The sequence below is a fragment of the Haematobia irritans genome, chromosome 3 (assembly GCF_050003625.1).
Source record: "Haematobia irritans isolate KBUSLIRL chromosome 3, ASM5000362v1, whole genome shotgun sequence".
In the NCBI taxonomy this organism is placed as follows: domain Eukaryota; kingdom Metazoa; phylum Arthropoda; class Insecta; order Diptera; family Muscidae; genus Haematobia; species Haematobia irritans.
The window spans coordinates 215,488,861-215,516,588 of NC_134399.1; the positions used below are offsets into that span (position 1 = coordinate 215,488,861).

At 30.7% G+C, this 27,728-nt stretch overlaps 1 protein-coding gene across 1 annotated transcript in view; it reads left to right on the forward strand.

Annotated features, from left to right (window-relative positions):
- The window catches only part of LOC142231428 (uncharacterized), a 263,204-nt gene that overhangs the window by 174,070 nt on the left and 61,406 nt on the right, over positions 1–27,728 (forward strand). The window contains exons 4-7 of the mRNA XM_075302036.1: positions 1,049–2,153; positions 20,681–21,341; positions 26,808–26,929; positions 27,077–27,151. Of these exons, the coding sequence (XP_075158151.1) occupies positions 1,049–2,153; positions 20,681–21,341; positions 26,808–26,929; positions 27,077–27,151 (1,963 nt within the window). The remainder of the gene's footprint in view (positions 1–1,048; positions 2,154–20,680; positions 21,342–26,807; positions 26,930–27,076; positions 27,152–27,728) is intronic.

The window sequence follows — 27,728 nt, forward strand, 5'->3', positions numbered from 1 at the left end:
TATAGAAGTAAATTTTTCACAAAATTCTTAATGGAAATAAAATGTTGACAAAATTCTCAATTGAAATAGATTTTTGATAATATTTTCGATAGAAATAAATTTTGAAAATTTTTTCTATAGGAATAACATTTTGACAAAATTTTGTATACAAATAAAATTTTGAAAAATTTTTCTCTAAAAATAAATTTTGATAAAATTTTATTTCCAAAAATTTGTTTAGAAACAAAATTACACAACTTCCTATTGAACAACATTTTGAAAAAATTTTCTATAGAAATAAAATGTTGACAAACTTCAAAACATGGATTCGTTAAATTTGGTATATTTGTGGTAAAACTTTCTCAAAATTTCGATGTATTCATTTTTCCAGCCCGCCTTATTGCCTTATTGTTTTTTGTTTCAACATTTTCAACAATCATATTTTTTTGCCAAATGTAAGTTTAACCTCGAGAGAGTAGAAAAGCAAATCCAGTTATCCTGGATAACTACTACAAATCGTCCGTCACTAATGGTTTGTGGACAATTTGTGGCTAAACTCGGTTATAATGGACATACAACAAAATTGGGAGTCGAGTGCATGACAAAAGCAACTACTAGAAGTAATCATGTTTTCAATTTATCGACTTACCACAAAGTAGCAGGCAGACAAATGGAGCGTACAAGCTTAGTGAACAAAGAAGGGTTGACCTCTTATGGGCAACGTTTAGAGCCAATCTATCGAGAATTAAATTACAAGATAAATCCAAAAAAAATTGACTTTATTATATCATTTATTATTTAATCACATTTTAAGATCAATCATTAAGGCATTTACCCCATAATTTTTGACATTTAGTTTGACACCACTCCTTTTTTTAAACGATTTGCCATAATCGTCCCGTTATCTTTCTGATTATCCTTTTTTGTTTAAATAAAACTCCGATACATGCAACTCTTAATTAATTTTATTTTTCACTCGAACACAGACACATTGGCCACAACTCACCAACACCATTTAATTTCAATTCTCTCATGTGTGTGTGTGTGTGTTTTTCAATTTCCTCTTTAGATGCCAGCTGTGATGAGAGTGACACCATCAGTACAACTTCATCAACGCCGACCACAACAAATGTGCCCTACAACATCCTGAAGCCGATACTGAAACAGCCAACACAACAAAGCCAACACAATCAGGGGCCTACTCATCAGGTGATAGTACAGCAATCGACAACCACAACCATACAGCCGAAATCCATACTAAAGGACAATAGTCAGCAACAACAACAACAGCTGCAACATTCGAATCATCAGACCTCATTACCATCATCCTCCACGTCATCCTCCACACATCGAACTTTGCCTCAACCACCAAAAAATGCTGGCCTCGGAGCATTTCATACAAAAGAGGCAGCCTTGCAAAGGATTCAACAACAAAGTGGTCTCCTCCAAGGGGGTAGTCGAACAAATTTGGCCAATTTATGTGGTCCTTTGCCAAATCACCAACAACAATATCCTCCAACATTTGCATCGATGTATGGTGGTGGTGGTGGTGATGGTAGAGCAACAGGGGTGGGTGGTATGGGTGTGGGGAATCGTAGTTGTAGCACCTTCAATATGACTACCATTGGCAATAATAATACAAATGCCAGTGGCTGTGGCCTAGGCAATGCCATGATGATGGCATCCAACAACAATAACTCTGGTGGTACAACATTTGCCAGCATATCCGGCTACATGGATTTGCATTCACCAACACAGTTGGGCATATCGGCGGGTAGTATGGCTGGTGTTGGTGGCATTCCTCTGGCAAGTGCTTTTAGCAGCAATAAACTGAATGAGACTCTCCTTAATACCCATGCCAACAGTTTAAGTACCTCCTCCACACGCACCAATCTTCACCAATCGATGAGAACTCAAAAATCTCCCATCTTAAATCGAAGACGTTCCTCATCAATTGTAGCCAATTTGTTAACAGCTGATTTTACCTATAATCGAAGCGCGGGCGGTGTGGGTAATTCATCCACTTCATCATCATCTTCGGCGGCCACAACAGCAGCGACAGCATTGGGTTGCAGTAATTCTCAATCCCAACAACAGTTGCAAGATCCCAACAACATTGCCAGTAGCAACAATGATGCCACAAATATTTCATCATTAACGCACAGTAATACACGGTAAGTAGAGACGTGCGGTAATTTTCTACCCACTCAGATTCTAGAGAAAATAAATTTCCATGCTAGATTATTTTTCTCTTGGGGTTTGGGGACTTTACGCATTTGTAAATGAATTATGGGAATCACAACAATTGTAACGAATTTCAAATCATTAGGGCCTATTTAAATTTATGAATTTATTGAATTTTAATGCAATATTAAATAGACATTTTTCTATAGAAATTTAGGATTATTTTAGACTTATTTAATTTAGAATGTAATTTGTGGAGGGTGTTAGCCATATAAAATTGAAAATTTTGCCATCGCAAAAACGAAAATTTTGTCAAAATTTTATTTCTATAGAAAGTTTTCTCAAAACTTTATTTCTATAGAAAATTTTGTCAAAATTTTATTTCTAAAGAAAATTTTGCAAAATTTTATTTCTAAAGAAAATTTTGCAAAATTATTTCTATAGAAAATTTTGTAAAAATTTTATTTCTTTCGAAAATTTTGTCAAAATTTTATTTCTATCGAAAATTTTGTCAAATCTTTATTTCTATAGAAAATTTTGTCAAAATTTAATTTTTTAAAAAAATTTGTCAAAATTGTATTTCTATAGAAAATTTTGTCAAAATTTTCTTCCGACGGAAAATTTTGGCAAATTTTTTTTCTATAGAAAATTTTGTCAAAATTTTATTTCTATATAAAATTTTATCAAAATTTTGTTTTAATAGAAAATTTTGTCAAAATTTTATTTCGATTGAAGATTTTGTCAAAATTTTATTTCGATAGAAAATTTTGTCAAAATTTTATTTCTATAGAAAATTTTGTCAAAATTTTATTTTTATAGAATATTTTGACAAAATTTTGTTTCTATAGAAAATTTTGTCAAAATTTTATTTCTATAGAAAATTGTGTCAAAATTTTATTTCTATAGAAAATTGTGTCAAAATTTTATTTCTACAGAAAATTTTGCCAAAATTTTATTTCTATAGAAAATTTTGTCCAAATTTTATTTCTATAGAAAATTTTGTCAAAATTTTATTTAAATAGAAAATTTTGCCCAATTATTTTCTATAAAAATTATGTCAAATTTGTGTTTTCTATAGACAATTTTGTCAAAATTTTATTTCTATAGAAAATTTTGTCAATTTTTTTTTTCTATAAAAATTATGTGAAATTTGTTTTTTTCTATAGACAATTTTGTTAAAATCTTATTTCTATAGAACATTTTGTAATCCTTTTATTTCTAAAGAAAATTTTGTCAAAATTTTATTTCTATAGAAAATTTTGCCAAATTTTTTTTTCTATAAAAGTTATGTAAAAATTTTATTTATATAGAGAAATTTTGCCAAAATTTTTTTTCTATAAAAATTATGTAAAAATTTTATTTCTATAGAAAATGTTGTCAAAAGTTTTTTTTCTATAAAAAATTTTGTCAAAATTTTATTTCTATAGAAATTTTTTTCAAAGTTTTATTTCTATAGAAAATTTTGTTTCTATAGAAAATTATGTCAAAATTTTGTTTCTACAGAAAATTTTGTCAACGTTTTATTTCTATTGAAAATTATGTCAACATTTTATTTCTATAGAAAGTTTTGTCAAAATTTTATTTCTATCGAAAATTTTGTCAAAATTATAAAAAATTTTGTCCACATTCCATTTCTATAGACAATTTTGTCCAAATTTTATTTCTATAGAAAATTTTGTCCAGATTCTATTTCTATAGACAATTTTGTCCAAATTCTATTATTATACCCTGCGCCACACTGTGGAACAGGGTATTATAAGTTAGTGCATATGTTTGCAACACCTAGAAGGAGACGAGATAGACACATGGTGTCTTTGGCAAAAATGCTCAGGGTGGGCTCCTGAGTCGATATAGCCATGTCCGTCTGTCCGTGTACACATTTTTGTAATCAAAGTCTAGGTCGCAGTTTTAGCCCAATCGACTTCATATTTGGCACAAGTATGTCTTTTGGTTCAGAATAGAACCCTATTGATTTTGGAAGAAATCGGTTCAGATTTAGCTCCCATATATATATTTCGACCGATGTGGACTTATATGGCCCCAGAAGCCAGAGTTTTACCCTAATTTGCTTAAAATTTTGCACAAGAAGAACAATTAGTATTATAGTCAAGTGTGCCAAATTTTATTGAAATCGGTTCAGATTTAGATATAGTTCTTTCGCCCGATATGGATTAATACAATCCCAGAAGCCAGAGTTTTACCCCAATTTGGTTGAAATTTCGCACTAGAAGTACAATTAGTAGTGTAGTCAAGTGTGCCAAATTTTATTGACATCGGTTCTGATTTAGATATAGCTCCCATATATATCCTTCACCCGATTTACACTCATATGACCACAGTCGCCAATTTTTTGCTCCGATTTAATTGTAATTTTGCACAGGGAGTAGAATTAGCATTGTAGCTATGCATGCCAAATTTGTTTGAAATCGGTTCAGTTTTAGATATAGCTCCTATATATATGTTTCCTGATTTCGACAAAAATGGTCAAATCGGAACTGCTTAGTCGAAAAGTTGTAAAAATGACTCTAATTTTTCTAAACTTCTAATACATATATATCGAGCGATAAATCATAAATAAACTTTTGCGAAGTTTCCTTAAAATTGCTTCAGATTTAAATGTTTCCCATATTTTTTAATAACATTGTGTGCATTAGCCGACTTAAATTTTGAGTCTACAGATTTTGTAGAAGTCTATCAATTTCTGTCCAGATCGAGTGATATGTAAATGTATGTATTTTGGACAAACCTTTATATATAGCCCCCAACACATTTGACGGATGTGATATGGTATCGAAAGTTTAGATCTACAAAGTAGTGCAGGGTATAATATAGTCGGCCCCGCCCGACTTTAGACTTTCCTTACTTGTTTTTCTATAAAAAATTGTGTCACAATTTTATTTCTATAGAAATTTTTTTTTCAAAATTTTATTTCTATAGAAAATTTTATTTCTATTGAAAATATTGTCAACATTTGATTTCTATAGAAAATTTTGTCAAAATTTTATTTCTATAGAAAATGTTGTCAAAAATAAAAAAAATTTTGTCCAGATTCTATTTCTATAGACAATTTTGTCCAAATTCTATTTCTATAGAAAATTGTGTCAAACTTTTATTTCTATAGAAAAGTTTGTCATAATGTTATGTCTAAAGAAAATTTTGTCTAAATATTATTTCCATAGAAAATTTTGTCAAAATTTTAATTCTATAGAAAATGTTGTCAAAATTTTATTTCTATAGACAATTTTGTCAACATTTTATTTCTATAGAAAATTTTGTCAACATTTTATTTCTGTAGAAAATTTTTTCAAAATTTTTTTCCATAGAAAATTTTTTCAAAATCTTATTTCTAAAGAATATTTTGTCAAAATGTTATTTCTATAGAAAATTTTGTCAAAATTTTATTTCTATAGAAAATTTTGTCAAAATTTTATTTCTATAGAAAATTTGTTCAAATTTTTTGTATCTATAGAAAATTTTGTCAAAATTTTATTTCTATAGAAAATTTTGTCAAAATTTTATTTCTATAGAAAATTTGTCAAAATTTTTTTTCTATAGACAATTTTTTCAAATGTTTTTTCGATAGAAAATTTTGTCAAAATTTTAATTCTATAGAAAATTTTTGCCAAATTTTATTTCTATAGAAAATTTTTGCAAAATTTTATTTCTATTAAGAATTGAAGTACTTCTTAGTAGGGGAAGATTGTTTCGCAAAATCTACCAAAACATCAAAAATTCTATGAATCTACCAAACAGTACAAAAACTAAAATTTTTGGTAGAATTCTACCAACTGTGGCAACCGTGATGTCAACTAAAAATGGTGATGAAGTACATCATTGCGTATACGCAATGAGATTTCATCGTATCAACACTAATACGCACCCTGTGTCTGATGTGCACACATTAAAGGCATGTACAAATGTATTCTGCCGGCAAGCAAATCCGTAGTATTTTGTATATGAATCAAGACATTTGAGTATAAATAAGAGGACAGGTAGATGGGAAGGTGATACGTGCAACATGCAAGCTGTTATGAATTTTGAATAATAATACGACAACATTGTTTAAGAGAAAAAGTTACGATGCACGTTTATTATGAGTCCTACCTTATCAAAGGATGGTGTTGATTTCTTCACCTCCCTCATTTTGGGTGATTGCGGAGTATAGACTTTGTTGCATGTGTTTATGTTGGGCTAGGAGAATTTCAGGTATTCTCAGTCTTAATCAAGTGGAAAAAATTTCGTTGTTCATGTTAAAAATATAAAAAAGTATAAAAAAAAATTAAACAACCAACGAAAATTATGTTCCTTGCAAAAGACAAATGTTAATTAAGAAATACTGTGGCCCAACAAAGATTATGTTCAGATTTCTTAATTGAAAACATCAACATAAAAATAAGTTGAAAGTTTTATAAAATTTATTAAAATAAATTTCATAAAACAGAGTTGGTGAAGAAAATCAATCCAATCGGTTCCTGAAGTTAAATACAAAATTTGCTCATATGGCGGCAGATACCAATCCACAAAAGTCTGATTATACACATTGTTGGGTCTGGTCCACGATTTCATATAGAAATAAAATTTTAACAAAATTTTCAATAGAAATAAAATTTTGACAAAATTTTCTATAGTAATAAAATTTTCTATAGAGATCAAATTTTTAAAAAAATTTCCATAGAAATAAAATTTTGCAAAATTTCCTACAGTAATAACATTTTGACAAAATTTTCTATAAAAATACAATTTTGACAAAATTTTCTATAGAAATAAAATTTTGACAAAATTTTCTATAGAAATGAAATTAAAACAAGTATATACGGCCGTAAGTTCGGCCTGACCGAAGCTTATGTACCCTCCATCATGGATTGCGTTGAAACTTCTTCTAAACACTGCCATCCACAATCGAATTACTTAAGTTGCGGTAACGCTTGCCGATGGCAAGGTATCTTAAAACCTCCTAAAACCATCTTCTTAATTGTATGTAAGTCCATACGTGGTATATATTAAATCAAAAAAGATCGATCCAATATGTATATAATTCAGTTTGACAAAGTAGAAATAAAATTTTGACAAAATTTTCTACAGAAATAAAATTTTAACAAAATTTTCTATAGAAATAAAATTTTCACAAAATTTTCTATAGAAATAAACTTTTGACAAAATTTTCTATAGAAATAAAATCTTGGTAGATTATTTTTGGCTCGAGTGGCAACCATGATTATGAACCGAATAAAATTTTAACAAAATTTTCTCTAGAAATAAAATTTTGACAAAATTTTCTATGACAATAAAATTTTGACAAAATTTTCTATAGAAATAAAAATTTGGTAGATTATTTTTGGCTCTAGTGGCAACCATGATTATGAACCGATATGGACCAATTTTTGTGTGATTGGACCAATTTTGGTATGGTTGTTAGCGACCATATACTAACACCACGTTCCTAATTTGACCGGATCGGATGAATTTTGCTCCTCCAAGAGGCTCCGGAGGTCAAATCTGGAGAACGTTTTATATGGGGGCTATATATAATTATGGACCGATATGGACCAATTCTGGCACACTTGTTAAAGATCATATACTAACACCATGTTCCAAATTACAACCGGATTGGATGAAATTTGCTTCTCTTGGAGACTTCGCAAGCCAAATCTGGGGATCGGTTCATATGGGGGCTATATATAATTATGAACCGATGTGGACCAATTTTTGCATGGATGTTAGAGACCATATACCAATATCATGTACCAAATTTCAGGCGGATCGGATGAAATTTGCTTCTCTTTGAGGCTCCGGAACCCAAATCTGGGGATCGGTTTATATGGTTTATATAATTAAAGACCGATGTGCACCAATTTTTGTACGGTTGTTAGAGACCATATACCAACACCATGTACCAAATTTCAGCCGGATCGGATGCAATTTGCTTCTCTTTGAGGCTTCGCAAGCCAAATCTGGGGATCGGTTTATATGGGGTCCATATATAATTATGGACCGATGTGGACCAATATTTGCATGGTTGTTAGAGACCATATACCAACATCATGTACCGAATTTCAGCCGGATCGGATAAAATTTGCTTCTCTTTGAGGCTCCGCAAGCCAAATCTGGGGATCGGTTTATATGGGGGCTATACATAATTATGGACCGATGTGGACCAATTTTTGCATGACTGTTAGAGACCATATACCAACACCATGTACCAAATTTCAGCCGGATCGGATGAAATATGCTTCTCTTAGAGGCTCCACAAACCATATCTGGGGATCGGTTTATATGGGGGCTATATATAATTAAGGACCGATATGGACCAATTTTTGCATATTTGTTAGAGACCACATACCAATATCATGTACCAAATTTCAGCCGGATCGGATGAAATTTTCTTCTCTTTGAGGCTCCGCAAGCCAAATCTGGGGATCGGTTTATATGGGGGCTATATATAATTATGGACCGATGTGGACCAATTTTTGCATAGTTGTTAGAGACCATATACTAAAACCATGTACCAAATTTCAGCCGGATCGGATGAAATTTGCTTCTCTTTTAGGCTCCGCAAGCCAAATCTGGGGATCGGTTTATATGGGGGCTATATATAATTATAGACCGATGTGGACCAATTTTTGCATGGTTGTTAGATACCATATACCAACACCATGTACCAAATTTCAGCCGGATCGGATGAGATATGCTTCTGTTAGAGGCTCCACAAGCCAAATCTGAGGGTCCCTTTATATTGGGGCTATACGTAAAAGTGGATCGATATGGCCCACTTGCAATACCACCCGACCTACATCGATAACAACTACTTGTGCCAAGTTTCAAGTCGATAGCTTGTTTCGTTCGGAAGTTAGCGTGATTTCAACAGACGGACGGACGGACATGCTTAGATCGACTCAGAATTTCACCACGACCCAGAATATGAATACTTTATGGGGTCTTAGAGCAATATTTCGATGTGTTACAAACGGAATGACAAAGTTAATATACCCCCATCCTATGATTGAGGGTATAAAAAAAATATGTCCAATGGAAATAAAATTTTAAAAAAATGTCCAATAGAAATAAAATTTTGCAAAAAATTTCTATAGAAATTAATTTTAACAAAATTTCATATAGAAATAAAATTTTAACAAAATTTCATATAGAAATAAAGTTTTGACAAAATTTTCTATAGAAATAAAATTTTGAGAAAATTTCATATAGAAATAAAATTTTAACAAAATTTCATATGGAAATAAAATTTTGACAAAATTTTGACAAAATAAAATGTTGACAAAATTTTCTATAGAAATAAAATTTTGACAAAAACTTTCATAGGAAATAATTTTTGACAATTTTTGTATAGAAAAAAATTTTGACAAAAACTTCTATAGAAATAAAATTTTGACAAAATTTTCTATAGATAAAAAATCTTCACTTAATATTTGCAATAAAAATAGAATTTTGACAAATTTTCTACAGAAATTAAATTTTGACAAAATTTTCTATAGAAATAAAACTATGTAAAAATTTTGTGTAGAAATAAAATTTTGCAAAAATTTTCTATAGAAATAAAAGTTTGCAAAAATTAAGTGTTGCCAAAACTTTCTATAGAAATAAAATTTTGTTATTGTTTTTTTGATTTCAGCTTAAAACCATACATTGACTAAACTACAAGTGTAACTTAACCAACAGAGGAAAATAATGTTTGTCAAATTTATTTGGGCAAAGCCCTATAGACTTCAAAATGGTTGGATTCCTCTGTTGGTTAAGCTACACTTGTAGTTTAGTTAATGTATGGTTTTAAGCTGAAATCAAAAAAACAACAACAACGATTAAAGAACAAAAACCAACAATAACAATAACAAAACAAAAAGAAATTAAATTTTGACAAAATTTGGTATAGAAATAATATGTTGACAAAACTTTATACAAAAATTTTTATAGAAATAAAATTTTGACAAAAATTTTTATAGGAAATACATTTTGACAAATTTAGTATAGAAATAAAATTTTGACAAAAAATTCTATAGAAATAAAATTTTATTCTGATTATTAATTTTGTTCGGCTTGAGGTCATAGAAACAATCGATTATTGATTTGTTTTAATATTTATTTCCAATAAAATTTTGACAAAATTTTCTATACATAATAAAATATTCACTTAATATTTGCAATAAAAATAGAATTTTGAGTATATTTTCAATAAAAATAAAATTTTGACTAATTTTCTACAAAAATTCAATTTTAACAAAATTTTCTATAGAAATAAAATTATGTTAAAATTTTCTATAGAAATAAAATTTTGCAAAAATATTCTATAGAAATAAAATTTTGCAAAAATTTTCTAAAAAACAAAATTTTGCCAAAATTTTCTATAGAAAAAAAAAAATTTGCAAAAATTGTCTGTAGAAATAGAATTTTGCAAAAATTTTCGTTAGAAATAAAAGTTTGCAAAAATGTTCTATACACACAAAAAATTATCACCAAATTTTTTTCAATTAAACACTTAATTGAATTTGGAAACGGATTCAATTAATATGTTAATTGATTCAATTAATTATTTAATCAAATCCGAATAAAATCCAATTAAAAAAATGATTGATATTTGTTACGTTTCCAATTAAAATATTAATTGATTCAATCAATTTGTTAATCAATTCGGAAATAATTTTCAATTACAAACGTGATTGATTTTTTTTCCGTTTCCAATTACATATGTGATTGATCCAATCACCTTTGTGATTGAAACTGAATAATTTTGAGCAATGGAAAGAGCGAAAAGAGAACAAGAGAATGGGTATTTATTCAACAATGTATGATGGAGAGATCAGTCTGTGGAAGTAACTCGTAACGAACGGTTGGGTTTTTGTTTTTCGCGTAAATTGAAAAACATGATTGGCGACATTCTGTCTGCTGCATTCAAAATGTGTGCATAAATATTTTGAACGCAACAACAAATCATAGCAAAGGGTTGAAATAAATAAAGTGTGCAACAACAAACGGACACGTGGTAAAGGTTTGAAAAAAATATATGACAGAGCGCATTTGAAATTATCTGTGTTTGTGTTTTGTGGTATTGTAAAAATGGAAAACAATCTACGTTTATTGAAGGTAAAAAATTGTGAAATGGGAATACCGTTTTCCATTGAAGCCTGTTTACATTAAACGGACTGAACTAATATATTTTTTATTCATTTCTTTTAGTGACCAATTTTATTTCGTGAAATTGACCAATCAATCCCATCAACTCCATCATTTTATCAAATATATAATAATATGTTTGCAATAAAAAAGTGGGTACCGTATTGATCTTTTAAAATTATAAATTTTTTTCACTCCTAGTTTTCTTAAAACCAAGAGCAGTATGGGTTTGTTGGAAGATTCACCTTGAAGTTGCGAAGTAGCGTAGGCATTAAATTGCATTTTTGTTTTACCTGTCTTTTTCAGTTTGAACCCAAGTAGAGAGCAGTATATCTGGTATATAAACTAATGAGCTGAATTATGTAATGGTAAAAAAGTTCTTTCTTTTGGATTTAAAAATATGAAAAATATCCGATAATAATAAAAATATGTATTTTCCATTTATATTTTTTTCTATTTCCAGAATTTGCAAAGTATCATCAATATAATACCAAATATTACATTGCTTTCCAATTCTTTTTGTCTTTGATTGGTTCAAATTTTAATACACGATTTTAATGTGTGGAAATTTTGGAAAGGAATTGTTACTAAAATTAAATTACCGAGCTCCTTAATACACCTTTTTATGCTAAAAGACTACAACTGCAAAAGAAGATTATAAATCTGCAACCTGGAACTAAGAATTGAACTTGATATTCTATGCAGGTAATGTTTAACAAAATTAACTTTTAATTGAACAAAATTAAATTCGAATTATTCTGTTTACTTTCAGAAAAACTAATTTAGCTTACAGGCTGCTGAATTATTGGAAATCTAGGCGCATCTACATATTAGAAGGAACATGCTAACATGGTTATTATTATAAGGAAGATAATGATTTATATAATTTATTTTTTCACCCTATAGTTGTTATTGATAGTAGTTGTATTTGTAAGTTATTTTAGAACAAAACACAAATGACAAGAACCAAATTTATTTGTCTATTGCATAATTCAAAAAATAATAAAATATTAAATATGTTTTATAAGAAACACATATTTTCTTTTATTTCAAAAGAAAAAAACTAAATACGATTTTGGGTTCGCAATATATAAATTTTTTGATCGAAATTTATAGCCAATTTCAATTAATTATTTAATTGAATGAATCAAATACTTGATTGATTTTTGTCGCGAAATTAATTAAAATTTTAATTGATTCAATTAAAACTGTGATTGAATTTTATGTTAAAAATCAATCACGTTTTTAATTGATTCAATCACACAATTAATTGATTCCGTGACAAAAGTCAATTAAATTTTTAATTAAAAATCGTGTTGGTTTTCAATCAAAATGGGTGATTGATACTATCATTTTCGTGATTGAAGACATTTCAATTAAAAAAATGATTGAATCCGCGATTTTCGTGATTGAAATCAAAAATTTTTTTTTTGTGTGTAGGGACATTTTGAAAAAATTTTGTATAGAAATACAATTTTGAAAAAAATTTTGTATAGAAATCAAATTTTGACAAAATTGTCTATAGAAATAATTTTTTTTTTATACAAATAAAAATAAAATGTTGACAAAATTATAGGAAATAAATTTTGACAAGTTTTGTAAAAAAAAAATAACATTTTGACAAAAACTTCTATAGAAATAAAATTTTGACAAAATTTTCTATAGAAATAAAATTAAAAAAAAGATGTCCAATGGAGATAAAATTTTTAAAAAATGTCCTGTAGAAAAAAAAATTTGCAAAAATGTTCTATAGAAATAAAATTTTAACAAAATTTCATATAGGAATAAAATTTTAACAAAATTTCATATAGAAATAAAATTTTGACAAAATTTTCTATAGAAATAAAATTTTGACAAAATTTTCTATAGAAATAAAATTTCCACTAAATATTCTATAGAAATAAAATGTCCACAAAATTTTCTATAGAAAGAAAATCTTCACTTAATATTTGCAACAAAAATAAAATTTTGACTAAATTTTCTACAAGAATTAAATTTTGACAAAATTTTCTATAGAAATAAAACTGTGTCAAGAATTTAAAAAAATCAATATCTTTAATTCTTTATGAGTAAATTCCGTTTTTTTAGAAGTACTAACTTTCCCTTGATGGTTCAAGCTAACATATTTGTAATATTTAAGATTAGACACATTTAAATTTCAAGGGATATTTATACACCCAAAAAATTGTCGCTGGTAGGATAGATCAAAATATATAATAAATAAACTTCTAAAATAAAATAATAAAACATTTCATTCGAAGAAAAAGATTTTTTTTGCATACTAACCACAAAAAGTTGATCAACAACTTCCAAAAAAGATTTTTTTTTTTAAATTTGATAGTATTTTGGTACATTTTTCTTTAAATATTGGTCGATTATTTTTTGGCACGAGTGGTAACTGTGGTCACCAGACGGTGATCTTATTGCGGTATCATATACTCATTAAGTCACCTTAGGATTCAGATCTCATTTAAAGCCCACTTTTCTGAACAGTGGTCAACATTTGTAGGCTTTCTTAAAAGTCTTTTTGATGTGGCTCTTCCAATTCAGTTTCCGGTCCAAGGTTACACCCAAGTTGTTTATTTTATCAGACATAGACATCATCTTGCCAAAAATACTCTGTTCGATATATTGGACAATTTTAGTTCTTATTGTGAATACACACAAAAAAATTTCACGAAAATTTTTCTAATTAAAATTTTAATTGAGTTTTAAAAAATATTCAATTAAAAATTTAATTGATTCAACAAATTTTTTAATTGAAACAAAACTCAATTACAAAAATAATAGTATCAATTATTTTTTTAATTAGATCAAGTAACTTTTTAATTGACCTTCAATTAATTTTTTAATTGATACTAGCATTTCTGTGATTGAAGACATTTCAATTAAAAATTAATTGGATCAATTAATTTCGTGATTGAATCAGAAAACATTTTTTTTTGTGTGTAGGCATAATTTTGTATTCTTCGGGTTAATGTTATTCTTATTAGTCTAAGTGAACGCAAAATAACAGGCTGCCACTATAACTAACCTAACCTAAGGCTTACCTTAGAAATGAGTCCCTTCCTGAGAATGTCCTTGCTGAAACGCATCTCTTTTACAAAATCAAATCGAAAATCACATTCCTCATCTCCAGTGTTTTTTTGCTTAGCCTATACACATTCCTTTCCAATTTTTTTTTTCTTTCCAAACATTGACCTTTGGTTTTATATAAATTTTCTTTTTGTTGTTGCAGTGAAGTTCTTTCTCCTAAACAAGCCTTAGTGATTACCATCTCTTGACCTTAACATCCTTTCCTCTGATTTTGTGTGTTCATCTGCTTGGCCAAAGCAAAGCATTTTGTGGAATTATAAAGCATAATCCATAAAATGGAAATAGCCTTTATGGGTGATGTAAAATGAAGGCCTAGGCCACAAAAAGCAAAAAAAGAAAACAAATCTGTGCGAATCTATTTTTAAATACCAACTGAATACTTTTAATCTCAGCATTAACTGATGCACGACAAAAAGCCATAAAATGTGTTCCTTCTCTCCATCTCCAGGACGACCAGGAGATAAATAATCCTTGCTAATACTGCTGTAATTTTTTTAAGATTATTTTTTCCGCGATAAGTCTATAAGAAAAAAACAGAGAACAGCGACTTAAACTTTATTTTTAAAAAAGAAGCATGGAAATATACAAATGGGAGAAAATGTTAATATTGCAGGATGTCGATGATGTGATAGTAATGCATATATCAACTAAAGAGGAGAATAAAAGAACATTATACTCTTTTTCACAAGCAAAAAGAAAAAAGTCCACGTTTTAAGCTCTTGATTGAATATATATCTTATTTTCATAAAGATAAAAAAAAATCTTTTTGAAGCTGTTTTGGCACAGTTTCAACGATGCCATTTAACATTCCAGAAGTAAACATCCAAAATTGATAATACCAACAGTGAAAACTCTACATTTTTACATCAATAGTACTCTCCTATAGCCTACATGCGAATCAATATTTAACCCGAAAAACATTCCGTATCTCACAATCGTATCGTACGTATTGCCATTGCTAGTATAAAGTGGAAACGGAAATAAATGCCACTGCTGAATAATCGCGCTCGCAACAGGAAATTTCTGTAGAACACACCTTATGCACTCAACGTATAAACCTGAGAGAGTGAGAGATATACATTGGGGTGAGCATATCCAACAAACATACTGTGAAAACACTTACACACATGAGCTTATGTATGAGAGCAACACAACTTTCAAGAGAATACGTAGTAGTTTAATCTAAGGTAGATATCTCAAAAGAGAATGGGAATTATGGTTGAATATGTGTGGTTTTCTGATTTTTTATTCTTTGCCAGATGGTTTGCGAATTCATTTAATGTTTACTTAAAATCAGTAACCTAAAGCTCAGAATGCTAAAGTAATAAATTCCATATACCACGCAGAGTTGATAAACATACGTTTTTGAAGATATTGTGATAACCTACCATCCACCATGGTGATGGAGGTATACTAAGCTTGCCAATAAGTTTGTTGACTATATTCATCAAATATATAGATTCTAAATAATGAAAGTTATTTCACAAATAAAAACTCCTATTACTAGCTATGAGTACAAGTAATCCTAGGCAAAATTAGATAACAACTTCTTCGCCGGATGACATTGGGCACCTACAAGGGAATGTTTTAATGGCATCATAGTAATTTTTTCTGAAATGGTATTTGGCATTACTTTTCGCTATCATTAGCGATGCCCACAATAGCTGTAGAGGTAGAAAAAATTAGTTAAAAACAAGTATATACGGCTGTTCGGCCAGGCCATAACTTATGTACCCTCCACCATGGATTGCGTAGAAACTTCTACTGAAGACTGTCATCCACAATCGAATTATGTTACTTGGGTTGCGGTAACACATGCCGATGGCAAGGTATCTTAAAACTTCTAATACCGTCTTCTAAATTGCAAGGTAGTCCATACGTGGTATATATTCAACTAAAAAGGCCGATTAAATACGTATATAATTAAGTTTGACAATTTTTTTTATAGAAATAAAATTTTGACAAAACAAAATTTTGACAACATTTTCTATAGAAGTAAAATTTGGACAAAATTTTCTATAGAAATAAAATTTTGACAAAATTTTTTATAGAAATTAAATTTTGACAAAATTTTCTATACAAATAAAATTTTGACAACATTTTCTATAGAACAAAAATGTTGACAAAATTTTCTATAGAAATAAAATTTTGACAAAATTTTCTATAGTAATAAAATTTTGGTAGATTATTTTTGGCTCGAGTGGCAACCATGATTATGAACCGATATGGACCCATTTTTGGGTGATTGGGGATCGGCTATATATAACTATAGACCGATATGGACCAATTTTGGCATGGTTGTTATAGGCCATATACGAACACCAATTTCCAAATTTCAACCAGTTCGGATGAAATTTGCTTCTCGAAGAGGCTCCGGAGATTAAATCTGGGGAACGGTTTATATGGGGGCTATATATAATTATGTACCGATATGGACCAATTCTTGCGTGTTTCTTAGAGACCACATTCTAACACCATGTTCCAAATTTCAACCGAATCGGATGAATTTTTCTCCTCCAAGAGGCTCCGGAGGACAAATCTGGGGATCGATTTATATGGGGGCTATATATAATTATGGACCGATACGGACCAATCCTTGCATGGTTGTTAGAGACCATATACTAACACTACGTTGCAAATTTCAACCGGGTCGGATGAATTTTGCTCCTCCAAGAGGCTCCGGAGATCAAATCTGGGGAACGGTTTATATGGGGGCTATATATAATTATATACCGATATGGACCAATTCTTGCGTGTTTCTTAGAGACCACATTCTAACACCATGTTCCAAATTTCAACCGAATCGGATTAATTTTTTCTCCACCAAGAGGCTCCGGAGGACAAATCTGGGGATCGATTTATATGGGGGCTATATGTAATTATGGACCGATACGGACCAATCCTTGCATGGTTGTTAGAGACCATATACTAACACCACGTACCAAATTTCAACCGGATCGGATGAATTTTGCTCCTCTAAGAGGCTCCGGAGTTCAAATCTGGGGATAGGCTTATATGGGGGCTATATATAATTATGGACCGATATGGACCAATTTTGGCATGGTTGTTAGAGACAATATTCTAACACAGTGTTCCAAATTTCAGCCTGATCGGTTAAAATTTGCTCCTCTAAGAAGCTCCGGACGTCAAATCTGGGGATCGGTTTATATGGGGGCTATATATAATTATGGGCCGTTGTGGACCAATTTTTGCATGGTCATTAGAGAACATATACCAACACCATGTACCAAATTTCAGCCGGATCGGATGAAATTTGCTTCTCTTAGAGGCTCCGCAAGCCGAATCGGGGGATCGGTTTATATGGGGGCTATATATAATTATGGGCCGTTGTGGACCAATTTTTGCATGGTCATTAGAGAACATATACCAACATCATGTACCAAATTTCAGCCGGATCGGACGAAAATTGTTTCTCGAAGAGGATCCGGAGATTAAATCTGGGGCACGGTTTATATGGGGGCTATATATAATTATGTACCGATATAGAGCAATCGCAAGCCAAATTTGGGGGTCCGTTTATATGGGGTCTATACGTAAAAGTGGACCGATATGGACCAATTTTTGCATATACTAACACCATATGGTGTTATATGTGGGATATACGTAAAAGTGGACCGATATGGACCAATTTTTGCATGGTTGTTAGAGACCATGTACTAGCACCATGTACCAAATTTCAGCCGGATCGGATGAAATTTGCTTCTCTTAGAGGGTCTGCAAGCCAAATTTGGGGGTCCGTTTATATGGGGGCTATACGTAAAAGTGGACCGATATGACCCATTTGCAATACCATCCGACCTACATCAATAACAACTACTTGTGCCAAGTTTCAAGTCGATAGCTTGCTTCGTTCGGAAGTTAGCGTGATTTCAACAGACGGACGGACGGACATGCTCAGATCGACTCAGAATTTCACCACGACCCAGAATATATATACTTAATGGGGTCTTAGAGCAATATTTCGATGTGTTACAAACGGAATGACAAAGTTAATATACCCCCATCCTATGGTGGTGGGTATAAAAATGATTCCTGAAGGATTCCAAAATAATTAACAAGAATAAAAAAAGCAAAACACAAAAATTTAAAAATGGAGTCTCGCAGCGGGTCTCGCGTTACAAAAAAGTAGTAAATGTTACATGGACTTGTCATGTCCACCATTATCAACATCCCAGCAAAAAAATTTGGGAGTTCTTCCAAAGGCACAACTTCAACAGCAATTCCAGAAGATACACTCCCAATGACGTTCTTTATTTTAATTTTTAATTTTAATAAAAATTATAAAACATTAAAAAAAATATTTATTTGACAAAATATCACAGAATTTTTTAATTTACATCCAAAACATTGATTTCGGATCACACCTAAAGAAGTGATGTAAATGCAGTGCAACGGCTGTTGAAATAGTGAATATCCGTCCTATGACAAGCCCATGTTAAATTTATCGCTTCTGCGTTTATTTTGCACAACTTTCGGATCTAAACAGAAAATTTTCTTTACTTTTTTGGCAACGCTTTTTGTGCTGGGATCCGTTACACTGAATCACTTCTTAAGGTGTGATCACGACTTAAAAGTGACAGGTTTTAGAAAGTAGTGAAAATTTTCTTTAACCCATTAAACGCCAAGATTATTTGAAATAAAAAAATTTAATTAATTTATATATTTACAATTAACTTCAGTTAAAAAATATAAAAAACATAAAAAAACAATATGAAACTTTGCCTAATTTCAATTATGAACAAAGTTCTGCAAGGTTCAAAGGTTGCCAATTTTCTGTAGTCAAGCGAGTACAAAAGCAGGGAATGGGTTAGGTTAGGTGAGCCTATGTATCAGGCTCACTTAGACTATTCTGTCCATTGTGATACAACATTGGTGAACTTCACTCTTATTCTTTTTATAGCCTAGTCCGAACGGCGTTCCACATTGCAGTAAAACCACTTAGAGAAGCTTTGAAACCCCCAGAAATGTGGGTTAAAAGAAATGTTTGTGGACTTTGTGTGGAAAAACTTGATGGCGGTTTCTGGGATGCGCTTTAAAAGAAATGTTTGTGAAACAACTTACAATTTTTATAATGGATTGATTATTTTGACTCTGTGGTTAACTTATTTGAAATAAAAAAGTTTAAATTATACATTAACAGCCTGTTTCTGTATGTCGAACGAGCTCTATCGATTGACTGAAATGCATAGAAACAGCTGATTTTTGGTTATAAATTCAGCTGTTTGACTCCATTTCAGTCGATCGATGGAGCTCGTTCGACATACAGAAACAGGCTGTAAAAATATGAAAAAACACGAGTTATAAAAAATTGTCTCGAATGAAGTTCCTGTTCAGTTAAAAGAAAGAACATCTTGTGGTGGATATTTTTTGAAATGCTTTTAGAAAGTTGTGCCATTAGAAGAACTTCCAATCCTTTTTTGCTGAGATATCAAATACCTTATGGCCTGTTCCTGTATATCGAACGAAAGCTTTCTTTCGCATTCCAAACGAAAGAAAATTGATTTTTGTTCTTCTATTTCGAAAGCCACGTCACTTCATATTTTGTTGTCGAGCAATAAACGAACATATACAATAAGTGTCTAGAAAAAAGAAAAAACATTGTTAACATTTGAATGAGTTCTCAGGCCAAAAATGTGAAAATACTCATTTTTGATATTCAATGTCTTCTAATACTTTCGGTACTTTCCAAAAAATATAAAAACTCAAATTCATTCGAATTCGAGTGACTGCCTTTCTTTCGAAAGGGTTTTCGTTCGATATACAGGAACAGGGCAATACTGTCATTACTCGGATCGCTATTATAGCACTCACTTATAAATTAATATAAAAAATTTATTGTTCCAATTTCTCCAATCTGTCACATTGCAAAACTAAACCCACACACACTAACCAACCACTCACCTCTCCCATTCACCTGTATCACTTACAATCGATTGTCTGTGAAAAATATACTCTCTGTTTAATCTCACGGCTTTAATTGACTCTCTTGTTTTCGATATTCTGCGAGTGACTCTCAAACTACGTGCCACCATAGCAAAAGCCAAACACAACATCACACACAAACCACACAACAGCTATTCAAACTAACATAATAACGTCAATATTAAAAGAAAAATATATTTTCTACCAATAAAATTGAATCACTTTGAAAAATTTAGTCGATTGGCCATATCTATAGAAAATTTGCTTTAATTTTATATCAAAATAATATATAAAATATCTTTACAACCACTTTAAATTAGCCCATATTTCCGATTTTTTTTTTTCATTTTTCTAGAGATCGCATTGCCATGGTTAAATCACCGGTGACCCATAGTAAACCATCTCGCATGAATATGATACCAGTTGACAGTGGTGGTGTGTTAACATTTCAACAAGCCATGTCTGGTGCCGTTTCACCCCAATATTCGGCCACATCACCTTTGTACGGAGGTGGTGGTGGTGCTCTTGGAGTTAGTTGTGGCACAAATAACAGCCATTTAACGTCATCGGCATCAGCAGCAGCACTTGGTGGTGGTAGTGGTGGTGGTGCCACAACATCAGAACTTGACATGCTTCTTGAGGACACTACTTCTACGGCATCACCTACATCTACAGTTTGTGGTGGCTTGATGGGGGGACCAACAAATGGACCATTTCTTGCCGACACACCGACAGGCGAATGCAATGGCAGTGGCGTAGGTGGGGCTGGTGTGAGACAAAGAAATGACCATCATGGTATATTTAATGCTCCACAAACCCCTGGTAATGCAAGTGGCATAGTTACCGGAGGCTATTGCCTAGACGATATGGACTCACCCACAGCAATACCACATGAACGTATAGCCGGTGTAGGCTCCAGCATGGTTCATGGCGGCAGTTCAGCAACAATAGCCCAATTGGGTAATAAACAGAGGCAACGTATGCGCACCTCAAGTATGCCAGCGGAAAGTAGAAAGGTAAGTAGTAGTGGTGAGTGTGGGGAAGGCTTTATTATGGCTTGCTCTCTTTCACTCTCTCTCATCTCCCAATGCTAGTACTCTTATGGCTATGCCCTCCATAAGATGTTTTCCCCCATTGTGTAGTTCATAATGCAATGAGTGGAAAGGACCTTGAGTGAAGTGTAGTTAATTGTAACCAGTTGGCAGGTCAAAGCATCAAACTTGCCAGGATACTAATGTACCTGGTGATACAAAAACCTTTTATGCTATACATACATCCATAAAAAGGATGTAGTGTGCAAGGGAAATACGAGATTCTCAGTTGGATATCGTTAACTTGGCAGGACATTAAAATTCACATTTATTGCTGTAAAATTTAACTTCGAAGAATTTTTATGATGCAAGATGCTGGTGGAGGGTGTTGCAATGCATGGATATTGCATACAAAAATGCGTTTGAATGTTGTCAACATTTTAATGAAAGCCATTGCATTCCATTCTCTGTAGGTTGAATGCAAACGTAAAGGTCAGACAGGTAAAATATTGACAAGTTGTTTCATTGGCATGTCGATTCTATAAAGGATGGAGTTTATTAATGTTCTTCGTGAGTCTTATTTTCTTCTTCACGCTATCCCCATATACATCAGTATGTTAAAATAATTAATTGCTTACCAAGCATCTATGAAATGAAAATACAGGGGGAAATAAACCAATAATCCCAGTGGTGAGATAATTATTAAGGCCACAGTATAATGGAATTTGTGGACAATTTCGTTATTTATAAAAGTTGTTAAGGGGTTTTCCTGAAATTATTCGCGGTATTCCGTAAAATTTTAATCTACAAAAAATGTGTGAATCAAAAGGAGAATCATAATATTTCCCTGGAAATATCTCACTTGCGGGTAATTTGAATTCCTAGAATTATAATAACTTGGTCAGTATCTTCATAGGGAGTATGATAGTCAGGTTAGCTACAGTGGTAGCCAATTAACAGGTTGGCTGATAAGTCCCCGGTCTAACAAAGAAAAACACATTTTTTTTTCAAAATTCGTTTTTATTATTCAACATAGCTCCCTTCAAGAGCGATACAACGATTATAATGACCTTCCAATTTTTTGATACCATTTTGGTAGTACTCCTTCGGTTTTGCCTCAAAATTGGCCTCAGTTTCAGCGATCACCTCTTCATTGCAGCCAATTTTTTTCCCTACGAGCATCGTCTTGAGGTCTGAGAACAAGAAAAAGTCGATGCGGGCCAGATCTGGAGAATACGGTGGGTGGGGAAGCAATTCGAAGCCCAATTCATGAATTTTTGCCATCGTTCTCAATGACTTGTGGCACGGTGCGTTGTCTTGGTGGTACAACACTTTTTATACCCTTCACCACTACTGTGGTACAGGGTATAATAAGTTTGTGCATTTGTATGTAACGCCAAGAAGGAGTAATCATAGACCAACCTTTTAGTATATGGATCGGCTTAGAATTAAATTCTGAGTCGATTTAGCTATGTCCGTCTGCCTGTCCGTCTGTTGATGTATTTTTGTGTGCAAAGTACAGCTCGCAGTTTTAGTCCGATTGTCCTAAAATTTGGTATAGGGTCCTGTTTCGGCTCAAAGACGATCCCTATTGATTTAGGACAAAATCGGTTCAGGTTTAGATATAGCTGCCATATATATTTTTCAACGATCTGGTCAGAATTGGCGTGTATATCAACCGATCTTCCTCAAATTCCGTACATCCGAATATTTTATGAGTATCGAAAAACTTGCAAAATATCAGCCAAATCGGTTCAGATTTAGATATAGCTCCCATATAAAGCTTTCGCCCGATTTACACTCATTTGCCCATAGAGGCTAATTTTTTGCTCCGATTTAGTTGAAATTTTGCATAGGAATTAGCATTGTAGCTATGCGTGCCAAATTTGGTTGACATAGATATGGCTCCCATATATATGTTTTTCTGATTTCGACAAAAATGGTCAAAATACCAACATTTTCCTTGTTAAATCGCCACTTAGTCGAAAAGTTGTAAAAATGACTCTAATTTTCCTAAACTTCTAATACATATATATCGAGCGATAAATCATAAATACACTTTTGCGAAGTTTCCTTAAAATTGCTTCAGATTTAAATGTTTCCCATATTTATACCCTTCACCACTACTATGGTACAGGGTATAATAAGTTTGTGCATTTGTATGTAACGCCAAGAAGGAGTAATCATAGACCAACCTTTTAGTATACGGATCGGCTTAGAATTAAATTCTGAGTCGATTTAGCGATGTCCGTCTGTCTGTCTGTCTGTCCGTCTGTCTGTCCGTCTGTCTGTCTGTCTGTCTGTCTGTCTGTCTGTTGATGTATTTTTGTGTGCAAAGTACAGCTCGCAGTTTTAGTCCGATTGTCCTAAAATTTGGTACAGGGTCCTATTTCGGCTCAAAGACGATCCCTATTGATTTTGGAAAAAATCGGTTCAGATTTAGATATAGCTGCCATATATATTTTTCACCGATCTGGTCATAATTGGCGTGTATATCAACCGATCTTCCTCAAATTCCGTACATCCGAATATTTTATGAGTCTCGAAAAACTTGCAAAATATCAGCAAAATCGGTTCAGATTTAGATATAGCTCCCATATATAGCTTTCGCCCGATTTACACTCACTTGCCCACAGAGGCCAATTTTTTGCTCCGATTTAGTTGAAATTTTGCATAGGGAGTAGAATTAGCGTTGTAACTATGCGTGCCAAATTTGCTTGAAATCGGTTCAGATTTGGATATATCTCCCATATAAAGCTTTCGCCCGATTTACACTCATATGACCACAGAGGCCAATTTTTAACTCCGATTTAGTTGAAATTTTGCACAGGGAGTAGAATTAGCATTGTAGCTATGCGTGCCAAATTTCGTTGAAATCGGTTCAGATTTAGATATAGCTCCCATATATATGTTTTTCTGATTTCGAAAAAATGGTCAAAATACCAACATTTTCCTTGTAAAATCGCCACTGCTTAGTCGAAAAGTTGTAAAAATGACTCTAATTTTCCTAAACTTCTAATACATATATATCGAGCGATAAACCATAAATAAACTTTTTCGAAGTTTCCTTAAAATTGCTTCAGATTTAAACGTTTCCCATATTTTTTTACTAACATTGTGTTCCACCCTAGTGCATTAGCCGACTTAAATTTTGAGTCTATAGATTTTGTAGAAGTCTATCAAATGCTGTCCAGATCGAGTGATATTTAAATGTATGTATTTGGGACAAACCTTTATATATAGCCCCCAACACATTTGACGGATGTGATATGGTATCGAAAATTTAGATCTACAAAGTGGTGCAGGGTATAATATAGTCGGCCCGACTTTAGACTTTCCTTACTTGTTTTGTATAAAAAAAAAATTGTCACAATATTATATCTATAGAAAATTTTGTCAACATTTTTTTATATAGAAAATTTTTTTCAATATTTTATTTCTGTACAAAATTTTGTCCAAATTTTATTTCTATAGAAAATTTTGTAAAATTTTTATTTCTATAGAAAATTTTGTCAAAATTTTATTTCTAAAAAAAAATTCGTCAAAATTTTATTTCTATAGAACATTTTCTTAAAATTTTATTTGTATAAAAAAATGTTGTCAAATATTTATTTGTATAAAAAAATGTTGTCAACATTTTTTTTTGTCTATACATTTTGTTTTCAATTTTTTTTTTATATAGAAAATTTTGTCTACTTCTTATTTTTATAGAAAATTTTTTCAATATTTTATTTATGTACAAACTTTTGTCAACATTGTATTTCTATAGCAAATTTTTTTCTACAGAATATTTTGTCAAAATTTTATTACTATAGAATAATTTTGTCAAACGTTTATTTCTATAGAAAATTTTCTTAAAATTCTGTTTCTATAAAACATATTTGTCACAGTTTTATTTCTATACAAATTTTTTTCAAAATTTTTTTATATAGAAAATTTTGTCTATATTTTATTTCTATAGTAAATTTTTCAACATTTTATTTCTGAACAAAATTTTGTCAAAATAATATTTCTATAGAAAGTTTTGTCAAAATTTTATTTCTAAAGAAAATTTTGTCAATTTTATTTTTCTATAGAAAATGTTGTCAAAATTTTTTTTCTATAAACAATTTTTATTTATACAGAATACTTTTGTCAAACTTTTATTTCTAAAAAAAATTTTATCAAAATTTCAAATATAGATTATTTTGCAAAATTTTATTTGTATAGAAAATTTTGTCAAAATTTTATTTCTGTAGAAAGTTTTGTCATTATGTTAGATTATATAAAAAAATGTGGTTAGTACGGACTTATATATGAAAATGGATCGATTCTGAATTAGACCCAAAGCTAATGTGGCTGATATTTTGCATTTTAATTTTATTGAATTTTACTCAATAATTTAATCGATATTCTTTCAATATTGCCGAGATTTCTCTAAAAATTCAAACTATGCAATTGAATTGTTCATTTCAAAATAATGGCATAAGTTGAGTCTTAAACCTATGCCACTAAAAATATTCTGTACAGGGTCATGCACCCTGAAAATATGCAGAATTTGCCTATCACCATTTGGTATATCAATATGGTAAAGTCAAATCTAGTTTTCGTTTTGTTTTCACACATTTCTTTCACTTCAGAGATCATGAATGTCTAGGCACAGAGGGCATTGGCCCCAAACTTCTTCCCTAAACTATGCCAATGAATATGCAATGTCGTAATAACTCCCTTAACAAAGCTAAAGGACTTACTACATATCTACCTTCAGTTAAAAAACAGAGTAGCTTAGATTTCTTATATTTTAATAAAATATTAGAAATAAAATTTTAACAAAATTTTCTATCGAAATAAAATTTTGACAAAATTTTCTATAGAAATAAAATTTTGAAAAATTTTCTATATAAATAAAATGTTGAAAAAATTTTCTATAGAAATAAAATGTTGATAAACATTTTCTATAGAAATAAAATTTTAACAAAATTTTCTATCGAAATAAAATGTTGACAAAATTTTCTATAGAAATAAAATTTTGACAAAATTTTCTATAGAACTAACATTTTGACAAAATTTTCTATAGAAATAAAATTTTGACAAAATTTTCTATAGAAATAATATTTTATTCGTTGTTTTTTGGATTTCAGCTTAAAACCATTGCATTGATTAAACTACAAGAGTAGCTTACCTTCGTTTTATTAAATTCAAGTTCAGTGTACCCACGTATATCTATTGAACATTTCAATAGATATACCATTTTGCTTTTTACCATATGACAACCTAAAATATTTCGACTGCCAACTAAAGTCCCTTAGTCATTATTTTTTTTTTCTTCATATTCACTTTACTATAATTTTTTTCTTTTTATGTAATTCAGATGTGTATTCCAAAGTAACTTTTATATGAATCCATTTACATTACTACCCATCACCAACTTCACCATGTTGATGATATGTGTCCTTCCTTTACTCTTTACAGCCCCGTCTAGCTGATACTCGGCGCCAGGCCATCCATTGTGCAGACTTGGATTTGGAATATTATCGACTGCGTAGCTTTAGCATAACATCACATGGCGTTTGCAATTTGGGTGATTCTCTAAGGTAATAAAGTGAAATTTAAATATTTAAGACTTAAAGCTTTGCTATGATATATGAATGAATAAATGTTGCAGAAAAAATGCTTTTTCATGAGAGCGATTTAAATGTATATTATTTTTTAAATTTTGTTTTGTATATTTAATTTTATAGAAGTCGCCGTTCTAGATCTATAAATTCAGTAACATCAACGGGCACATCAAACAGTGGAAAGGATAGACACAATAGGTAAGTCAAAGAGGTTTATTTTAAAGAAAATAGATGAAAAGATAAACCTAAAAAATTTAACCACCATGAAAGGATATGTAGATTTATTAAAAAGAAAAATAATTAAAAGTAAATTTATGGTATTTGTTTTAATTTTTTTAATCAAATATTGGGCAAACAATTTGCATATCTCACACTCTCTCTCCTGCTAAATTCAAATGTCGTTCTAATTTTCTTAAAAGAATTGTATTGGGACCGAAAAAGTTTGCCCTCCCCTTAAGGCTTTTGGTATTAATAAAATAAAATAAAAATTATAATATAGATATAATAATTTGAAAAAAAAAAATCTGTAGACCTATAGATATAAAATTTTGACAAAATTTTCTACAGAAATAAAATTTTGACAAAATGTTTTATAGAAATATAATTTTGACAAGAAATATCATATTGGCAAAATTTTCTATAGAAATAAAATTTGGACAAAACTTTTGGAAGAAACAAAATTTTCTATAGAAATGGAATTTTGGCAAAATTTGCTGTAGAAATAAAATTTTGATAACATTTTCTATATAGAAATAAAATATTGACAAAATTTTCT